This window comes from Populus nigra, chromosome 8 (genome assembly GCF_951802175.1).
Source record: "Populus nigra chromosome 8, ddPopNigr1.1, whole genome shotgun sequence".
NCBI classification, from domain to species: Eukaryota; Viridiplantae; Streptophyta; class Magnoliopsida; order Malpighiales; family Salicaceae; genus Populus; species Populus nigra.
In genome coordinates, this window is record NC_084859.1 from 16,456,528 (window position 1) to 16,475,822 (window position 19,295).

Here is a 19,295-nt window from a genome sequence, read left to right on the forward strand (position 1 = left end):
TTGACTAACATACTAAATGTCTACATCTTTGATATTCTCTCTCCTTTTGCCGTTTCTATTGAATAGACAAATTATCTCGTAATTTTATAATTATTTTTTATAATTTTATATTTTAATATTAGTTAATTAAAAATTAAATTTTATAATTTTTTATTTAATTCCTATGACGTTATTATATTTTTATAACTCGGATGGCAAATTTTTCGTGTTAGTCAAGTTAATTTTTTTTAATTTTATTTTTTAATATTAAAATTAAAATTTATAATTTATAATTTATAATTTTATTTTAAAAACAACACTTGTATCTCTTTAACAATTTTTTTTTTTACGTAGGAAGAAACTCCATCAGTGTAGATGCTATAAAGGTTTGCAACCAAAGAGACTAAAAAGGTTGAATTTAAGCCCCGGGAGAGGAGGTGAGATAAATTCTCATGAACTTTCTTGTCTTTGGCTGGCTTTGAATATTTGATTTCAATCAAGTTAAAAAGCTGAGTTTTTTTCAAGTATGCGACAGCAGTTACGAGGATACAGAAACACACAGTAAATGAATGAATGAATGAATGAAATGGACAGAATTTTACATTTCCGTGACTTTTCAAGATTGAACTTCAAATATTATGCCAAATAGAAAGAAAGAAAGAAACCTCACCAGCTAAAAGTCCTCTTCACTCTCTCTCTGTATTTATAAACAAGCTTTTATTTTACTTCGTATAGGTCTGAAGGGAAGCATTCTGTTTCTCAGTGTGAGAGAGAAGATGGAATTGAGTGTGAAGTTGCTCTATTCTTCAGCACTTGCTTACTACTTTTGCCTTCTTCCCTTCATCGTTCTTCTTTCAACCTTTCACCTGTCCAGTGCTCAAAACGCCACTACTGATCCATCTGAAGGTACCTCTCCCTGATCTCTCGAATTCTACAGTACAAGTATGAATCCTCTTGAGGTCCAAACGGTACCAAAATAAACCATGTACATCGATTTTTCTTGCATCATTAATTTGTTTTTCTCTTACTTTGAAACCTTTGCGTGTACATGGCATCTTTAGCTTTAGCTATGAGAGTTTTTATTTTAATTTAGGCTCACACAAAGGGATGAAAAGTCAGATTAAAAAAAAAAATATATATATATATATATATATATATATATATTAGCCATTTTGATAACTACAGATTGGAGATGTATCAAAAAAAAGCTCTTAGCTTCAAATGATTTTACCAATTAAAATGTTTTTTTTTTACCTTGTTTGTAGAATATATATATATATATAGACTGTACGACATGAAAAACCAGACTGAAAGTCTTGTTTTTCTTTCTGGGTTTGTTTTTCGTTCATATTTATGCTGATCGGAATTGCTTTTTCAGCAGAAGAAGAAAACTAAAGAAGCTACCTGTGTATTTAATGATGTTTTCGTTAAGTAGCTAAGACCTTAATATCACAAGTTGGTAGCCAAAGAATAATGTGATCTTTTTCACCAATGCTCGTACCGATGGCTAAGCTTCCTGATAATTTTCTTGGAATGATAGCAATCTGAAAGAGATAGTGGATGCGTGTGGTCTGTAGAGGGTCACAGCTCACAATCAATGCCCACTATATTTTTGGTCGGCACACATGTGGTTCTTCAATTACATTTCCTGGGCTGTTACATCATAATATATATATATATATATATATATATATATATATATATATATATAATCATTACCTTAAAAACACTTTCTTAAAAACATATGTAAATGAGTAGTATGATTTTTTCGAAGATTCTCTTTTAGATAACATAAGAAGAAGTGAAGTGTAGATTTAATATGGTGTCCCTGCCCATCTCTTCGTAGTTGATTACATAAGCTTTTCATTTCAAAAATTACTGAAGAAAAGGGCATCATAGTGTGGATTTTTTACTAGCCAAGAATATGAGCATGAACATCACTATTCACTAATATGTTGTTAATTATAAAGTTTTAGTTAATCAGACGATGGATTTTAGCTGATTGATATCCTAATTATATACATAAAAAAAAATATTTTAGGAAAAAAGAAGAACATGGGCAACTTCTTACTGTGGGTTGAAAAGCTATAGTATTCCTGGCTCAATTTTTTGCAGGGCATAAGAGCAGTGCTATATATGGTATTATGTCCAGTCCAGTATTTGGCTAAGATTCAGTTTTACAGTCTATTTATTTTTACTTTCTAAAAGCATTTAAAAAATTAATAATGTTAAAAACAAATTTTAAAAAATAAAAAAATTCTTAAAAAAATTCTTAAAAAATTTTTTTAAAAAAATAATTTCAACTAAAATATACTATTTTAAGGCAGTTTGATTTGGAAGTCTACCTATAATCACCATAGAGTGAAAATGATTTCTCCATCAAATGAGCATGTTTAAGCATCTTAATGAGGATAAGAATTAGCACTGCTTATAAAAGTTGTTTTTGTGATGGTGAGACAGTGAGTGCATTGAACTCGCTATTTGAACAATGGGACACACAAGCTGTGGAGTTATGGAACTTGAGTGGAGAGCCATGCAGCGGATCTGCCATTGACCAAACTGATTTTGAAGACCCTGACAACAACCCTGCCATCAAATGTGAATGTACTCAGACTACATGTCACATTACCCAACTGTATGTCTCTCTTTCTCGTTTCTTTTTTCTTATAATTTCGACTTTTAGCATGACACTACAAAAAATCCACGGGCTGTTTTCCTATATTTTAATCTGCATTTAACTCTCAAACTGTTTTCAGGAGAGTTTATGCTTTGAACAAAAGAGGGGTGATTCCAAAAGTAGTTACAGCTTTGAAGTATCTTACCTTTCTGTAAGGAAACACGCCCAAGTTATAAATTTTTTGTTGAAAGATTCAAGGCTTCTTTCCAGCTCACATTGTTGATGGAATTTTGTAGAAAAATTGATCAAAATTACTTCACTGGTCCATTGCCTGCGTTTATTGGAAATTTATCAGCATTGAAGGGTTTGTAAGTAAAGAAGTACTTCCTATCAGAACATTTAGTTACGTTTGAAAATTTCTGTTACCAGAAAATTTAAGTTTGGCGTCTCAGTGACCTTTCTTTGTTTATGTGACTAGGTCAATTGCCCACAATGCATTTTCTGGGACCATTCCTAAGGAGCTTGGCAATCTTAAGGAGCTAACTTTGCTGTAAGATTGGCCTTCTTCTGAATTAAATTTTACTTTGTTAAAGATATCTTCCACAAACATCCTCCTTCTGGTACTCTTTAAGTTATGGACAGATTATAAGATTGAAGTATTATACAACTTTTATGCAAATAGGGAAAGCTTGTTCGGATGATATCTTCTGAAAAATGCCCTATATGTTTGCATTTTCAACAGGTCTTTTGGTGTAAATAATTTCTCAGGCACACTTCCCCCAGAACTGGGTAATCTTGTCAATCTTGAGGAACTGTAAGTTGTAGCAACGTGTTCCCTCTAATGTAAACAATCTCCGCTCTGTAAGGATTTGCACCACATGTTGTTAACAAGATTTTGACATATATGTGTGTTTTGCAGTTATATTAATAGTTGTGGATTGGGTGGTGAAATTCCCTCAACATTTGCCAACCTTCAAAGATTGAGAGTCTTGTAAGGAAATCACATTCTATAAGTTTACTGCAGTTTGTTCCTCTTAAAATCCAAGGTTTCTATACCCTTGGCTTGTATATGTTCAGGTGGGCATCGGATGATTCTTTCACAGGCAACATACCTGACTTCATAGGCAACTGGACAGGGCTTACATCATTGTAAATCATAGAATCTTCTGATATTTTCATTTGTTAGATGCGACAGTAGTATGTTTACAGCTACAGAGAAGAATGATTTGTTTGATTGGTTTATGGAATGCTTCTCCAGGAGATTTCAAGGGAATTCTTTTGAAGGTCCTATACCACTCAGTTTTTCCAACTTGACCTCATTGAACTCTCTGTGAGTTTGTTTATTTATATATATAATTATCTCTGTCATTCATATGTTTATCCGCATACAAAAGAAAACTAGTTTCAGTAATAAATGCACATAACTATACAGGAGAATCAGCGATTTAAGCAACGTGAGCTCTACCCTTGATTTTATCAAGAACTTGAAGAACTTGACCGACTTGTAAGTAGTTGATTAGTCTATCCATTCTTTTTATATGCATGTGAATTTGCACTAGCTACTTGATTTTTCTCTTTGAAGGAATCTGAGGAATGCATTGATCAATGGTAGTATTCCATCTGATATTGGAGAACTCCAAACTTTAAATAGACTGTAAGATCTCAGTACATTCAGCTTGAAATGCCAAAGCCATCCATGCAATCTAATTATGCCTGTATGTTTCTTTTGTGAGTTTTTCATCAATTTTTTCAGGGATTTAAGTTTTAACAACTTAACAGGCCAAGTTCCAAGTGCTTTGTTCAGGATGAGATCTCTTGAATACTTGTAAATATCACTTAACCTTTCCATAGTAGTGTTTTGATCAATTTCTTTATCTTTTTTTTTAGTTCGGAGACTCTTGGTGAAATCTTCACCTTGTTATTTTCTCTTCCATACTATTGTAATGGCCAGGTTTCTTGGAAACAATAGTCTATCTGGAACCCTCCCTGAGCAGAAGAGCGATACACTTCAGACAATGTAAGTCCTCGTACAAAGAATATTGTAAATTGAATCTGTTGGCACTGCCCAAGCAGCGATTACATAGCAGCTTCTGAAGTAGGTGTTAGATCGTATCATGCTTCCATTTTCTTCTTTGGACTATACTCTGAAGCCATAATTATTTCCTTCTTTTCATATCTGAATCTAGTCAGAATCTCATCTTATTCCAACTCATTTTTTATCATGTGCTTACTAACCCCCTTTGATATATTTTTGTATGCAGAGATTTATCTTACAATTATCTGTCAGGAACTTTTCCTTCATGGGTAGCCTCAAATGTACAATTGTATGTGTTCCCGATCAGGGCACTTTCTTCATCCATCATTATTCTGAGTTTATCACTAAATTAATATTCTTAAACACGAAATAAATTACTACCTCTTAAGATGCAATGTCGCCGTATTTTGTCATCATGAATCTTTACTAAGTTTTACCGGTAATCTTTGTGGAACTATGCAGGAATTTAGTGGCCAACAACTTCACTTTTGACAACTCAAATATAAGGTGAAGTGACATTTCCTTTCAAAGCCGTTGTAATTAATAGTGTGCACAGTAAGGAAAACTGGTGCAAATTACCTGTATTTGGAACCAGTTCTTTCGTCCTCTTTTTCTTTCTTATTTTCCAATTTTGATAAGCAATAAGAGTTGTTTTCTTATGTAGTGTTCTGCCAGGATTGAACTGTCTACAGAGAAATTTCCCATGCAATCGGGATACTCCTCGCTGTACGCTTCTTCATCCAGTAATTTAGTTCCAAATATAACTTTTCACTGTCTGATTCAATATCAAATGCGCCTTCCTAGACCCTTCCAGTAATCATCCTAGTACTGTACAGCATATGTCTAGGCTTCGAGGACTTGGTTACATGTATAGGTGAAAATGGCTTCATGCGTTCATCAATGTGGTAGAGAGTAATTTATTTCAGTTCCTTTCTTTTTATCTGTTGTAGATGCAAATTTCTCAATCAAGTGTGGTGGTCCAGAGATGAGAACCGCTGATGGCACAGTTTATGAAGCTGAAAACTCATCTCTCAGTGCAGCATCATTCAGTGTAACTAACACCGAGAAATGGGCAGTGAGCAATGTGGGCTTGTTTGCTGATAGACGAAGTCCTGATTATGTTGAAAATACCTTGACACAAGTTCTCAGCACTAATACCCCAGAGCTCTATCAGACTTCAAGGATATCTCCTGGTTCACTTAGGTACTTTGGCCTGGGTCTAGAGAATGGGCCTTATACTGTACATTTGTTATTTGCCGAAACTGCATTTGCGGATCGAAGCTCGCAAACTTGGGAGAGTTTAGGACGGCGTGTTTTTGATATCTATATTCAGGTAGAAAATGTTTGAAACCAAATACATACAGTACAGAACTTCTATAATTGTAATTCCATTCTCTATGCGTTCATGTGTTTTATAGGGAAGTCGCCAATTGAAAGACTTTGACATATCAAAGGAGGCAGGTGGGGTTGAGAGATCAATTACAAGGACTTTTAATGTTACTGTGTCAGAAAATCATCTGGAAATTCATTTGTTTTGGGCTGGTAAGGGGACCTGCTGTACCCCTGTACAAGGCTACTATGGACCAATCATCTCAGCCCTTAATGTTGTTCCAGGTAACATGTGATAACTCACCAATCGAACTTAGTATGTCCAGGTTTTCCTTCTCTGGTTCTCACTGCTGTTTGTAACCGTATTTACTGCACAGGTTTTACACCAACTGTTAGTGGGATACCACCCAGTACTCGGAAAGAGAAGAGCAGGACCGGGATGGTTGTTGGTATTTCAGTTTCTGCTGGAGTTGTGTGCCTGACCCTGATATTTGCAGTTGTTTACATCATGAGGAAAAAAGACAGCGAAGATGAGGAAGGTAAGATCATCACAATAATGATACAACTTGTACTCGTTATAGTTTATCCGATCCAAGCCTTGTTGATTCCAATATTAACTGCAGCTCTCCTCAAGCCCTCATCTCTCTGATATGAGTGAAGATGGACTTGATCTTGATATGCTGCCAAGGGCCTTCAAAATTTCCTTAATTTTCTTGTAGCAACTTAAAATGATTTTATGCCTCGAATCTGGGATGTAATTTCCTTAGAGTAGGTTAACTGTACTTGAATAATTCACCATTTCCTGCATGGAAATTTATATGTTAGATAAAGAAAGGTATCCTAAGTAATCACTTCAATTTTTCTACTTGAATATGCAGTGTTTTCTGGGATGGGCCCTGGACCAAACACTTTTAGTTATGCCCAGTTGAGAGCGGCCACAGATGACTTCAGTCCTTCAAATATGCTTGGGGAAGGGGGATTTGGAGCTGTATACAAGGTAAGAAACGCAAGATGACTGCTCTAAATTTTATTTTAAAAAAAAATGACAAGCTTGTGATTCAAGATTTTTTAGTTTACCTAGCAAGAGTTATGCTTTATGTTACTAAATTCTGGTACCTTTCAGGGTTTGCTTTCTGATGGGAGGGCAGTGGCTGTAAAGCAGCTTTCAGTTGCATCTAACCAGGGAATGAGCCAATTTATAAATGAGATCGCCACCATATCGGCAGTTCAACATTGTAATCTTGTGAAACTGTACGGATGCTGCATCGAAGGGAATAGACGCCTCCTGGTTTATGAATACCTTGAAAACAAAAGCCTTGATAAGAATCTCTTTGGTATGAAGATGCCCAAAATACTTTGCTTGCTTCCCTTAAGTAACCATAGAAACTTGATTCTTTATACCCATCCAGATTATCAAAATATATAGACACAAGTTACTTTTGGTGGCTGAAGTACATGAAAAAAAAGGGCATCGTGGATGGCCAAATACTGTACTTCAATAAGTTATATGTTCAGATTTCAGATTCCATTTTGGTTATGGAATAGATTATGTACTAAGCATGCATCTACTTATTATGCAGGAAAAGATGGAATGCATCTTGATTGGCCTACCCGCTTCAATATATGCCTGGGAACTGCTAGAGGGTTAGCTTACCTCCACGAGGAGTCCAGTCCAAGGATTATACATAGAGATGTCAAGGCAAGTAACATTTTGCTTGATGCAGAACTCTGCCCCAAAATATCAGATTTTGGATTGGCAAAACTATACGACGACAAGAAAACTCACGTCAGCACTCGAGTTGCAGGAACCATGTAAGATCTCCTTCTACCTTTTCCTCGGAGCATTCGTAATTTGCTGACTATGAACTGTGCTGTAGTCTATACGACAGTGCGGCGTATAGAAGCCATATGTAAAAACCAATGGAGATTATTTGAATGTATTCCCAATAAACCTTTTCACCAAGCACATTAATTTTCTTATAGTGGCTATTTGGCACCGGAGTATGCAATGCGTGGACATCTGACTGAGAAGGCTGATGTTTTTGGTTTTGGTGTGGTTGCTTTGGAGATCATAAGTGGGAGAGCAAATTCTGACTATAGCTTGGATGATAAAAGGGTCTATCTTCATGAATGGGTAAAGAAAACAACACCCCTTTTTTTTGGCCGGCGAATCTTTCTTAACAAATTTATTCCTTCTCATTGTGAATTGATCGTATAATGTTTCTAGGCATGGACTCTGTACGAAAGTAGACAAAGTTTGCTACTGATGGATCCAAGTGTAACAGAATTTGATGAAAATGAAGCTCTTCGAGTTATAGGAGTAGCTCTCTTGTGCACTCAAGCTTCACCAGCAATGAGGCCGACAATGTCAAGAGTTGTGGCAATGTTTACAGGGGATATCGAAGTGAGCACTGTTACATCGAAGCCAAGCTACTTGACTGATATGGATTTTAAGGATATAACTGGCAGCTTTTCGACTGAAAACACTCCAGCATCCGCTTCAACTGATGATAGCAAGAGCAAGAATAAAAGGCAGCATCATAATTCAATTGATCTTAGTCCAGGAGGTGATCAAATACACTCTCCACTAAATATCACTGAACCAAGGCTGAGTGACCTCATTGGGGATGGAAGGTAAGGGGTTAATTATTGCTACAGAGCTGCATAGTTTGCAGCCAAATAGAGTTTATATAGCACTTTATGCCTTCTTTTTCTAGCCAGTTGTATGATTAGCTGTAGACATGAAAAGCTTTAAACACCAACATTTGTACAAAAAATGTTCAAGGAATCTGTGGCACTATATATGTGAAATGATATTGTCACCAGAAAATGAAAAAAAATAAAAACGATATCATCCTGTCATAGCTCTTGCCAAGTACTCACACTTGTGAAAGAACATTATATATTATATTTACATACTATAAACAAAGTTTCAAGCAAACAATACCTGAAGTGTTCTTCTTGCCCACCGTCCAAGTAAAATGTGCTTGCGACGAACGCTTAATACTACTCCTCCATGATTAACAATACGTCTTCCTCCTGCATTCATAGAATATACAACATTAGACGGTGGCTTCAAGAGTGCCTTTGTTATGAAGGCTCGCCTTGGAATACCCCTGGCTCTCTATAGATGACACGTAGTAAGAAAAAACTTTCAATGGTCCAGATGATTTGTATTTTCATATGTGCCACGACACAAGTATTTCCTAAATTATCTTTATATTCTATTACTTTATTGCCTCCGAGGGAAAAAAAAAACATTAAAAGTGTTCATAAACACGGTAATATTCTAGTTTTTTAAAAAAATAGAGTCAGAAAAATAATATTTTATATTTTATATTTAAATAAAATATTTTTTTATCTAGAACTTGTACTGAGTAATACTCCAATTTTTAAATTTATATTAAGTTTGAAAAACATATTTTTCATAGTTTTCTTTTACAAGTTTTCATTGTTTTTTATATGAAAGAAGACATGAATAATAATTATATATATAACCACTTTTTAGTAATGTAAAAGATTAAAATTATTGACATTTTCATATTTAGTTGGTGTCATAAATTTAATTTTTATTATAAATTAAATGTAAATATTTTTAAGTTAATAATATATTTTTTTCATGATAATTTTTAATTTAAATGAAATAAAATTAATATTCTATAATTAAATTATTAGGAATATAAAATATTGAGATGACCATAGATCATCTCATAAGGTTAAGAGGAAGTATGGAAACTAAATTAATAAGATCTTAACCTTTTTATTTCATCTTTTCTAGTTGCATTGATTGGTAGTTGTAATTGATAATTTGTTTTAATTTTTTTATCAGGTTAACATGCTGTAAAAAAAATCTTGATATTGGATTGAATTTGATTTTGTGCAAAAAATTTATTCTTTTACAAAAAAATAAGAAAATCAAAATTAAAAGTAAAGGAAAAATAAAACCCCTTTTTTAACTCAGCATTGTTCATTTAAAGCTTTTTTGGGGGAAATGCATTGAGGTTTTTCTCAATTTCTATTTTTAACTTTTTAGTTTGTAAATTATGCGTATTGATCTAAATTTTTATTTTGTTAATGTTTAAATCTCTAATTTAAGAAAGAAAAAAAATCACCAAAAAATAAAAAAGTAGAGAGAAAATTATTAAATATCCACATTTTAAAAATAAAATAAAAATATTTTATATGTCAATAAATTTTATTCGACGAGATGAGTTCTATTAAAATATTTTTTACCCTTTATCTAGCTATTCAAAATAAATCTAAGTTGAGAAAAAAAATTAATTTAATTTTATATTTTTAAACCAATTTATAGGTGTTTTTGGTTGAGAAATCGGTTTACTAAAGTTTTAAAGATATTTATCTAAGTATTTTTAAATAAAAATAAATTAAATATAAGTTTTTAAGATTTCAAAACTTGGAGCCTACTATTTCAATCATAGAAGATTATGAAAGACGATGACATGCCACCCGTATTTGTGTGTGTGTGTGTGTGTGAAAAAGCAAGAGTAGGATGAGTTGAAAAAATATACTAAGGTATATGGGTCAGGCATGCTTTGCTTTCTAGGTAGCAGGCTAGATGCGTGGGATTGATCTCTTTTATTTTTAGTTTTAATTTTGATTATTTAAAAAATTAATTAATAATCTTCTTTTTATATATGTTTTACTTTGCATTAATCTTTTTTATTTTCATTTAAATTAATATCCTCTCTTTTATTTTTTTAATTATTTTTTTACTTTTTCATACAAATAAAAAAATATTTTTTCTTGGTAAGAAAAGATACCTCTAAGATAAATAAATAAAACATATAAATTAAAAGGAAAAGTTGAGGTTAAATATTTTTAATACTTATATGTTTTTTCTTTGATGAAAAAAATTATCTTTTATTTTAGTATTTAATTAACATTAATAACTCTTTCTTAGTTTATTAATTCATATATTTTTAAGTTTATTTCATTAAATGTGAACATCATCTTTATGTTTTCTGATTAAAAAAATTATTATACAATAAAACACATATGAAATACTAGCATATTTTTTGTTATGTTAAAAATTAATTTGGGATCTTATCAGCAGTATAGCGTTAACAACTGTTTTTTATATTTATTAATGTAAATGATTCTTAATTTATATTTATTAAATGTATGCATAATGTTTTCATTTCACAATTATTATTTTTTAAATATAAAAAATACATTAACATCTATTTATCTTTTTTTATTTTAAAAAAATATTTAATCCGACCTATAGTGAAATGTCAAAAGAATGTCTAATGAAGTTCTATATTAGCTTATTTGCTTCGTGGATGTTTAGAATTATTTTTTATTTTAAAATATTTTTAAAATTTATTTTTAGTTTCATCAAAACAATATAAAACTTTGATTCAATGGCAACGTCTTTGTCCTGCCCATGGAAATTTGTCCATTTTAATTTTTTTAACACAAAAGCTAAAATTCCAAGACAAGATAGCTCAACATCCTACATAATTTATAACAATTAATTCTGAGCTTTTAATAATCCATCCATGAGAATGTAAACATGGAGCATGATGTTGGCCCACCAAAAAAAAGTAACCGTTAAAAGCTTGAATGTTAAGCTTCCCGTTAGAAACCAAGTTCTTTAAAATCCCCTATCCGAATCCTCCAGTTCATTCATGAGACCAACAAAGAAAAGTAGGAAAACCTTCCTGCAGTGTCTCTCTTTCCTCTCATCTAGTGCATAAACCTGCTTCGACTCTCCTCTCTCTCTCTCTCTAAACAGCCTTGAAGGGAATATTGGAAAATGGGTATGGTAGTGGTGATCTCTTTGCCTCTGATAATCTTCTGCTTACTTCTTGGTTTTGGATGCTACTACTTGGGGAGATACAAAGGAAGACAAGATGTCCGTACAAATGCTCAAGTTTTTGGGGTACCTATTCCGCCACCTGGTACTGCTAGTAAACCACCTCCTCCACCTCATTCCAAGCCAGGAAACTTGGAGAATGTTTAGACTTTTTTTCTTTCCCTTAATTGCTTTACTTTGCACTTTCTTATATGGGGTGTAGAGAGTGATTTTTTATGCTGTTGAGATGTGTGGTGTGGTGTGGTTGTTGAGCATTATTTGTCTATGAATTTTGAGGTATTGAATCAAGCTGTAATATATGGGTTGGCGATTGTATATTGGTTGTCATATGGATGAAACTGATAAAGATTTGTATTTTTACTTTTTGGTTGATTTATTTCTTCTGGAATGCAATTTGTTAGTCTCAGCTCATTTTGTTCCACAAAGTGCTTGGCATCTTTCCAAATGATGCCTCCATCAAGAGAAGACGAGAAAAAAGACAGGTTTCCTTTCATGCTAGCGGGGGAGATTGAGAAGAAGCCCCCCCCTGGGGAAACAAGACATCTTAAAATAACTAAGAACAGAAAATTATGCTATTATACAAAAGAATTTACTACAAGAGTCAGTCCTGTGTACTCTGAAACTTATCTCTAAATCTGAGGAATCTTTATGTAAGTTCCTATAACAGTGTAATTGAATCAGCCACTTCAGATTCTTTGAGCCTCTATTTGTTACATTTAGTTTACAGTGGGTAAGCCCTTCCGCAATCCTTTCCAGAAACCATGTCAAGATTACCCTTCTCAGAATATCAATCAATCACTGATGTTAAACACGATAAGCCATTCCTACTTCAATCAAAGATGTATGAGGAACCCCTAGTGCTGTTGATGGGCTCCGACAGTTCCGTCTCAAGAAACCATATACAATGTTAATGGCAAATTTCTTCACAAATGATGATGTTTCCCTTGCCAAGACACAAGTATTGCCCATCATATATGCCAGACCAGCTTCCCGGGCATCCTCCAGGTCCTCCAATTCCTTACTATTGTCGACACCACAAAATCTTACTCTCTTGCATCTAGTCAACCCAGCCCCAGAACCATTCTCAACTCTCATGCTAACATCATCCCGTAGGCGTAGACAGTCTGATTCGTGCTGATTTACAGGCATTTCACTTACTGAGTCTCTAGCATCACCATCATCACTCTCGTGCTGCAAGAACACTCTTACAGTTTCAATCAGGTCGGTCTCAAAAGCATAACTATCCCTCCTTGCATCCTTATAACCAAACCTGACAATGCACCGATAGAGACGGAACTCTGCGGGACCAATGCGACTTACAATAAAACGCTGATTGGCAGAAACTCTTGGAGTTATCAGGAATTGAAATGTTACAAATATGAGGACTTGGTGGAAGGCGGGGAAGTTGGTGACAAAATGTGAAAACATTGGCGGGATCCCTGAGAGCACATTTGTATAGATTAGGCCAATGCCACGAACACGATTTATACCAACATTTGGGCCCAGACTAAGAAGCATATCCAAAGATGTTCTGTTATGTGACTCGAATGATTGTTTCTGTAACGTCCCATAGTGCCAGATGTACATCACAGACAAAACTATTAGGGAGAAAATGAGAGGGATCCAGCCACCTTTGGCCACTTTGGCCAGGCAAGAAGACAAGTAGAGCAACTCTACAAATCCAAAAACAGTTACAAAAATAAATGCTGCCAGAATATTCCGCTTCCAGACCATAACAATGACAAGAAACATCAAGCAGGTGGTAACAAACATTACAATGATAACTGTGAGACCTGGTACAAAGAGATAAACTGATCAAATTGCTAACTTAATTGAGAGAGAGACGAAGATGGAGAGGAAGGGAGGACGGGAGGGAGAGGCAAGTACCATATGCATTGGCTATCATATCTGTGTCCCTAAAGCCGATCACAACAAGAAGGCAAAAAACCATCAACATCCAGTTCACCTCCGGTATGTATATCTGCCCATGCATTTGATTTGATGTGTGTATTATCTTAACACGAGGGAAGCACTTCAGTGCCCAACACTGGCTGATAATCGAGAAAGTGGCAGATATGACTGCCTGACTTGCCACCACTGTTGCAAGAGTTGCAATGATAAATACTGGCCAAAATACAGCCTCTGAATGGAAAAGGAATTAAAAAAATCCCATAAGAGTATGCTGCAATAAAAAATTAGATATAGCTTTCCCAAAATAATGGTAAATCGTGCACAATATAAAAGATTGGTAATGAGAACGTAAACATTGGCCAGCCCTATCAAAGGTCCCAACCTGAAAATTGTGCTTTAAAGAACCATTAACAACTTACAGATAAAGTTTAATATTTTGTGTAAGATAGAGCTGATCCTCGTGAGAAATAAATTACACTTGGAGCAAAATTTTGTACACAGAATCCAAAAAAATCTAGCAAAATCAGAAAATAAAATGCATGTTGAATATCATATTAAGAAGAAACAGAAGGTCTCTGCCATTCAGGAGCAAAAAATTGGAAGTTTAAAAATTGACATTTCATATTAGCAGCAGACAAAAGAAAACACAAGCCTTTCATGACATGACCATACAATCTCATTTGACATCAAGAAAGACATGGAACAACCTCACAATTATATGAAATCACATCTGACACCCTCTAGACTCAAAATAATTCAAATTTAGTTATTTCCAGTATCTATGTTCCAAGATTAATATTCTAGGATCTAGTATATGTAGAATTGCAGATATAATTACAAACAAATAAATAGGATTTGGGAGAAGAAATTAAAAAAAGATCTTACCAGGGATTGCTCTGTAGAAGCTTCTTTGAAGGTCCTCTTTGTGCTTAGAGAGATAAGCAGCTTCACCCATATAAGCCAGAATCAAGCTAGGATAAATAATTGCGGTGAATGCAATCTGCTCTTGCAAGTAAAATAAAAATAAAAAGTCAAGAGGGAAATAAATTGATGATGTGAAAAATCAATGTACATGACCTGGAAAAGTTTAATTTAGATCATTAAACAAACAAAATGACCACAAAACAACTGCCTAGCATACAGGCACAAACATAGTCATGAAATTTGGCCATACTCATAAAACTAGAGTGGAAACTTACCCTGATTGAAAGCTGAGAGAAATGACCAAGGTCAGCAAACATAGCCTCCGCACCTTATTAAGAAGTCCATTTTTTCAGCCATTCTCACAAGAATAATCTTTGGCAGAAAAGGGGAAAATGAAGGGGAACCAACAAACCTGTAATGCAAAGGACAATGCCTCCAAGAGAAGTCCACCCATCCTTTCCTGTCAATTTGAACAGCTTGTACACGTAATATGGTGACAGAGCACTCACAACACGAGGATTCCACTGAATTATGTTGTAAATACCAACCCCACTAATGGATAATAGCCACAATAAGATGATAGGAGCAAAAAGGAAGCCAACCCTATGTGTCCCAATATGCTGAAGTACAAAGAGGCCCACCAAAATCAGACAGGTTATCAAAACAGCATAACCTGCACAGAAAATTGTAGAAGCATGTATCACTAAAAGATACTACAAATGCTCCATATCTTGCTCACTCATTCCAAAGGCAATTATATTCAACTTTTCTTCTGAGCCTTCTAGTTAATGTTATAACAATCATATGAGAATTTAAATCCTGGGAACAAAGTATGTAGGCATATATTACGCAAAGCAAGTCTGTTACGCCATTATAATGAGAAACAAGTTCTACTTCTGTTTTGTCAGAAAGGACAAATAAGAAATGATACATTTACTTACTGTCATGCAGACCTCCAGCCTTAGTTTTGATGCCATATACAGCCGAAAGGACTGGGGAAAAAAAATTACTCAATGGTTACAGCTCATTGATAATTCAAGAAGTAGACGGCTTTTTTAAAAAATATTTGGCATTTTTAAAATATATTTGTATAGCAAAGATAGTAGCATAACCATAAAATCATCATTCATTAATCACTAAGAGAACATAAAAGTGACAAGCCCTTCTTGAATTAATTGACAAAGACCAAAACGTTGAGCACTATATTCTATTTGGGACAACTGGTCTATGTATGAGGTGTCTTTTACAACACAATCAGCGATGGCTTGAATGAGTAATTTAGATGCAAAGACTACCAATCCTTGATCTACCAGAGGTAGACCTTTTGGATGGCCATAACAATTGGCCATTGCTTGAATGCAATTTAGGTCAAAAGAGTATGAATCCTTAATCTACCTTTTGAATGGCCACCATTCCAGTGGTCTTGTTTGATTAGCGACAACCCAAAACTGTGTACCAACAATGGCCATACGTCTACATCTTTACAAACTGAAGTCAATCTATGTTACTAGGAAACTAGGAAAGAAACATACCTGACATTGATGGGGTCAAGATACCATCAGCTATAACCATGCTAGTCCCTAAAATCACAACAAGCAGCAGTACAACACGAGAACTATGATGCTTATCAAAGAACTCCTTCAGAAGAGAACTAGCCCTAGTCTCTTTGATCAGTAGACAAGAGTCTTGAGAAGATATGTCATCGTCTGTAGAATGGGAAGGACGCAAAAGTCCTAACTTTGCACGGCGACAAAGTAATGAATACAAGGCAAATGTCCCTCCTGTAACATTGAGGTTCCTTCAACAATCCACATAAAAAGTACGGAAACATCTCTAAATTAGAAAGGCAAACAAACACAAAGGCAGGTCTTTGAAAGCACCTTCGCCATTATCATCAGCCCCTAATACAAATACAATGTACTTGCAGAGAGGGATTAAAGTCAAAGTCCAGAAAACCAAAGAAAGTACCCCGAGAATTTCATCGTCGTCCTCGTGAAGTCTCAATCTCCCCGAAAAGGTACTTGTGTAGACATAAATTGGTGATGTGCTAAGGTCACCATATACCACACCAAAACTCTGGTACGCTAGAATCAAAGTACTTTTATAAAGTTTCTGCAAATAGATTAACAAACACCAAAAAATCACACCTTTTTCCTCAATTCAATACCATCACTACTATTTTTCAAATAATTCGTGAATGAAACAATAATTAACATGTGCAAGATTAGTAAACCTTAATTTGTTTAAAGAAAGTATTCACCAATGATAGATACGGAAAATGTGAACAGAATTAGCTCAAGCAACTAAAAGGGTGTCAAGAAAATCGCAGCAAGTTTCTAAATTTACTCACTCGACTAAACGTGAATGAAACAGTATAAAAATAACCAACTAAAAGAGAAGGGGCGGATTTTAACAAGATAGACTAATCGGACAAAAGGGTGTCAAAAAAAATCAAGAAGAGATCTTAAATTTGCATTGACCAGGAAAATTTTACTTCGTTCTGCAGCATTTTCTTGGGAACCAAACAGATGCCACATACAAAGGACCAATCAGTCAAATGGGTGTCAAAAAACCAAAGAAAAGTTTCCAAATTTACACTGACCATGAAATTTTCCTTCATTCTGCTACATTTTCTTGGCAACTAAACAGAAAATACACAACAAACTTAAAACCCAACATTGCAATACCAAAAAGAAACGAGAAAACACCCAAAAAAAGCATACGTTGCAGTGAAAAAAAACATGAATTTACCAATCTAGATTGCCGGTTCGTGGAACCGGATTCAAGTTCCATTTATTTCCTGTGTTTCAGTAATAAAATAACTGAAACCCCAAGAAACCTTCAGGAATCCTAAGCTGAAATGGGTTTTCTTTAGAGTTTATAAAGAGAAAGAGGAAGATAATTTAAAGATGGTTTTATTGTTTTCCCCTTTTCGGGTTACAATAAAGTTGCTATTAAATAGTGCTAGGAGCAGAGAAGTGTGTGTAGTTTCTAGTTTCTAGAGAGAAAAGACAGTCAAAAATGGATACTTTCTAGAGAGAGAAGGGAGTCAAAAATGGATCCTTCAAAGATACATCTCCCGTTTACTTGGAAGTAGAGTGTAAACTGTAAATGGTTTTTTAAAATATATTTTTTATTTGAAAATATATTAAAATAATATTTTTATTTTTAATATTATTATATTAAAAAAATTAAATTTAAAAACAAAATCAAAGATTTTCAAAAAAGCACTGACACTGCAACACTGAACAGTGAATAAAAAAAAAGGCAAAGAACTTGGCAAGGAAGGCCGGTGGAATTTTCTCAAATGGCGCCAAAATGTCTATTTTTTGTTGAGAAAATTGTCTTCTCCTTTCATCTTTTGTTAGTCGGTTTTGATTTTAGGTTGTTTCTTGTTGAAAGTGAAACAATTCGAATAAGGACTCCCAGGTTTCAGAAATTAAAGAAAAAAAAACATTACACTCGCTCAAACAGGCATTTTTGTCTTTTTATTTTTTTTTAACAGTGAAGTGACAGAATCGCTCTTCAAATAGATTAAAAAAAAAATCTGTAGGGTTGGTTTCTAGGAAATTTTAGCCTTTTTATTGTGATTTTTTATTATTTTCAGGTTTATTTAGGAGTTGTTTGGCGATTTTAAAAAATTAAATATTATTTAAAAAATTAATGATTAACAACACAAGCATTAGTGTGTGACAGCTTTGGCCTTTCATGACCTTCAGACAACGGGTGTCGAGCTCTCCAGTTACCAAAATTTACCATCCAAGACGGTATTTAGAGCGGCATGTCATCTCTTTCGTGTTGGTGGGTCACGTGCACACGGATGAAGGAGCGACTAGGCTTGATGACTTTTGTTTTTTCCTTCCCTCTTTATTTTCTCTCGTCTAGGCTAGAAATCAGTGTCAATCCTACCGGAAATCAAATATGTTTTCCGGTTTGTATTTTTATTAGTTTTATTTTTATTTTTTTATTATTATTTATTTTTCTTTTAATACTTTTTAAAGTTTAATTTTTTTTTAAATTCATCTCTGGATATTTTATTTTATTTTATTCGATTTGAATCTCATTCTTTTAATTGCTTTTTTTGTTTTATTATTTTCTTAATTTTTTTTTTAATTTCATCCCTCGTCATTTTATTTTATTTTATCTAATTTTGATCATCATTCTTTTAATTAATATTTTTTTATTTTTTATTGATTTTTTTTTCAATTTTATTCCTCTGCATTTTATTTCATTTAACCTTTTTTTCCAACTTTGGTTCTATTTTTTTATTGCTATTGTTTTATCATTTTATTAATTTATTTTATTTTTCAATTTAATTTTTTATACTAGATTCGGTCCTCGTTATTTTGATTTCTATTTATTTTATTTTTAATTTTTTTTATAATTGGAATTTTTACTTTGTGGTTTTTTTACGTGTTTGCCTTTCTATATAATAACCACGGTCTTATAATCCAAACTTAGTTTAAATTCAGTCTTTTCTTTAGGTCCTTTGTTAAATTTTAATTTTTGTTTTTAAGTTTATCTTTTCATATTTGATGGTTGGGCCTTGAGCTTAGCTTCATTATTTGTTTCGTTTTTCTTTTGTAAGGTTATCTTAATTTTATATCTCAGGTAGTGGATTAATCAAGTTAACTCGGATTTTTTTTCTAGTTTTTTTTTAT

At 33.7% G+C, this 19,295-nt stretch overlaps 3 protein-coding genes across 6 annotated transcripts; 2 read left to right on the forward strand and 1 right to left on the reverse strand.

Annotated features, from left to right (window-relative positions):
• Positions 1-640: 640 nt before the first annotated feature.
• On the forward strand, positions 641-8,822 carry LOC133700953 (probable LRR receptor-like serine/threonine-protein kinase At1g56140). Its single transcript, XM_062124695.1, has 24 exons — positions 641-885; positions 2,440-2,614; positions 2,736-2,807; positions 2,893-2,964; positions 3,075-3,146; positions 3,339-3,410; positions 3,516-3,587; positions 3,674-3,745; positions 3,855-3,926; positions 4,029-4,100; positions 4,179-4,250; positions 4,350-4,421; positions 4,548-4,613; positions 4,858-4,920; positions 5,094-5,138; positions 5,296-5,357; positions 5,582-5,964; positions 6,050-6,245; positions 6,338-6,499; positions 6,839-6,957; positions 7,084-7,294; positions 7,541-7,772; positions 7,944-8,094; positions 8,188-8,822. Exons 1-24 carry the CDS (start codon positions 756-758, stop codon positions 8,596-8,598), a joined length of 3,126 nt encoding a protein of 1,041 aa, XP_061980679.1. The 5' UTR covers positions 641-755; the 3' UTR covers positions 8,599-8,822.
• A 2,770-nt stretch (positions 8,823-11,592) lies between these two features.
• On the forward strand, positions 11,593-12,159 carry LOC133702133 (uncharacterized). The gene has a single exon (XM_062126363.1). The coding sequence runs from the start codon at positions 11,740-11,742 to the stop codon at positions 11,944-11,946; it is 207 nt and encodes a 68-aa protein (XP_061982347.1). The 5' UTR covers positions 11,593-11,739; the 3' UTR covers positions 11,947-12,159.
• Positions 12,160-12,349: 190 nt separating this feature from the next.
• On the reverse strand, positions 12,350-17,687 carry LOC133702132 (probable potassium transporter 13). Of its 4 annotated transcripts, none has more exons than XM_062126359.1 (9): positions 17,386-17,687; positions 16,515-16,746; positions 16,167-16,415; positions 15,576-15,626; positions 15,047-15,307; positions 14,910-14,962; positions 14,596-14,710; positions 13,687-13,941; positions 12,350-13,610 (listed from the first exon to the last, which is right to left on the reverse strand). In XM_062126359.1, exons 1-9 carry the CDS (start codon positions 17,425-17,427, stop codon positions 12,604-12,606), a joined length of 2,265 nt encoding a protein of 754 aa, XP_061982343.1. In that variant the 5' UTR covers positions 17,428-17,687; the 3' UTR covers positions 12,350-12,603. The 4 variants fall into 4 exon arrangements, with proteins under 4 accessions (XP_061982343.1, XP_061982344.1, XP_061982345.1 ...); XM_062126360.1 differs by having other exon boundaries at positions 12,350-13,592; positions 17,386-17,686; XM_062126361.1 differs by lacking the exon at positions 15,576-15,626.
• Between the last annotated feature and the right edge of the window lie 1,608 nt (positions 17,688-19,295).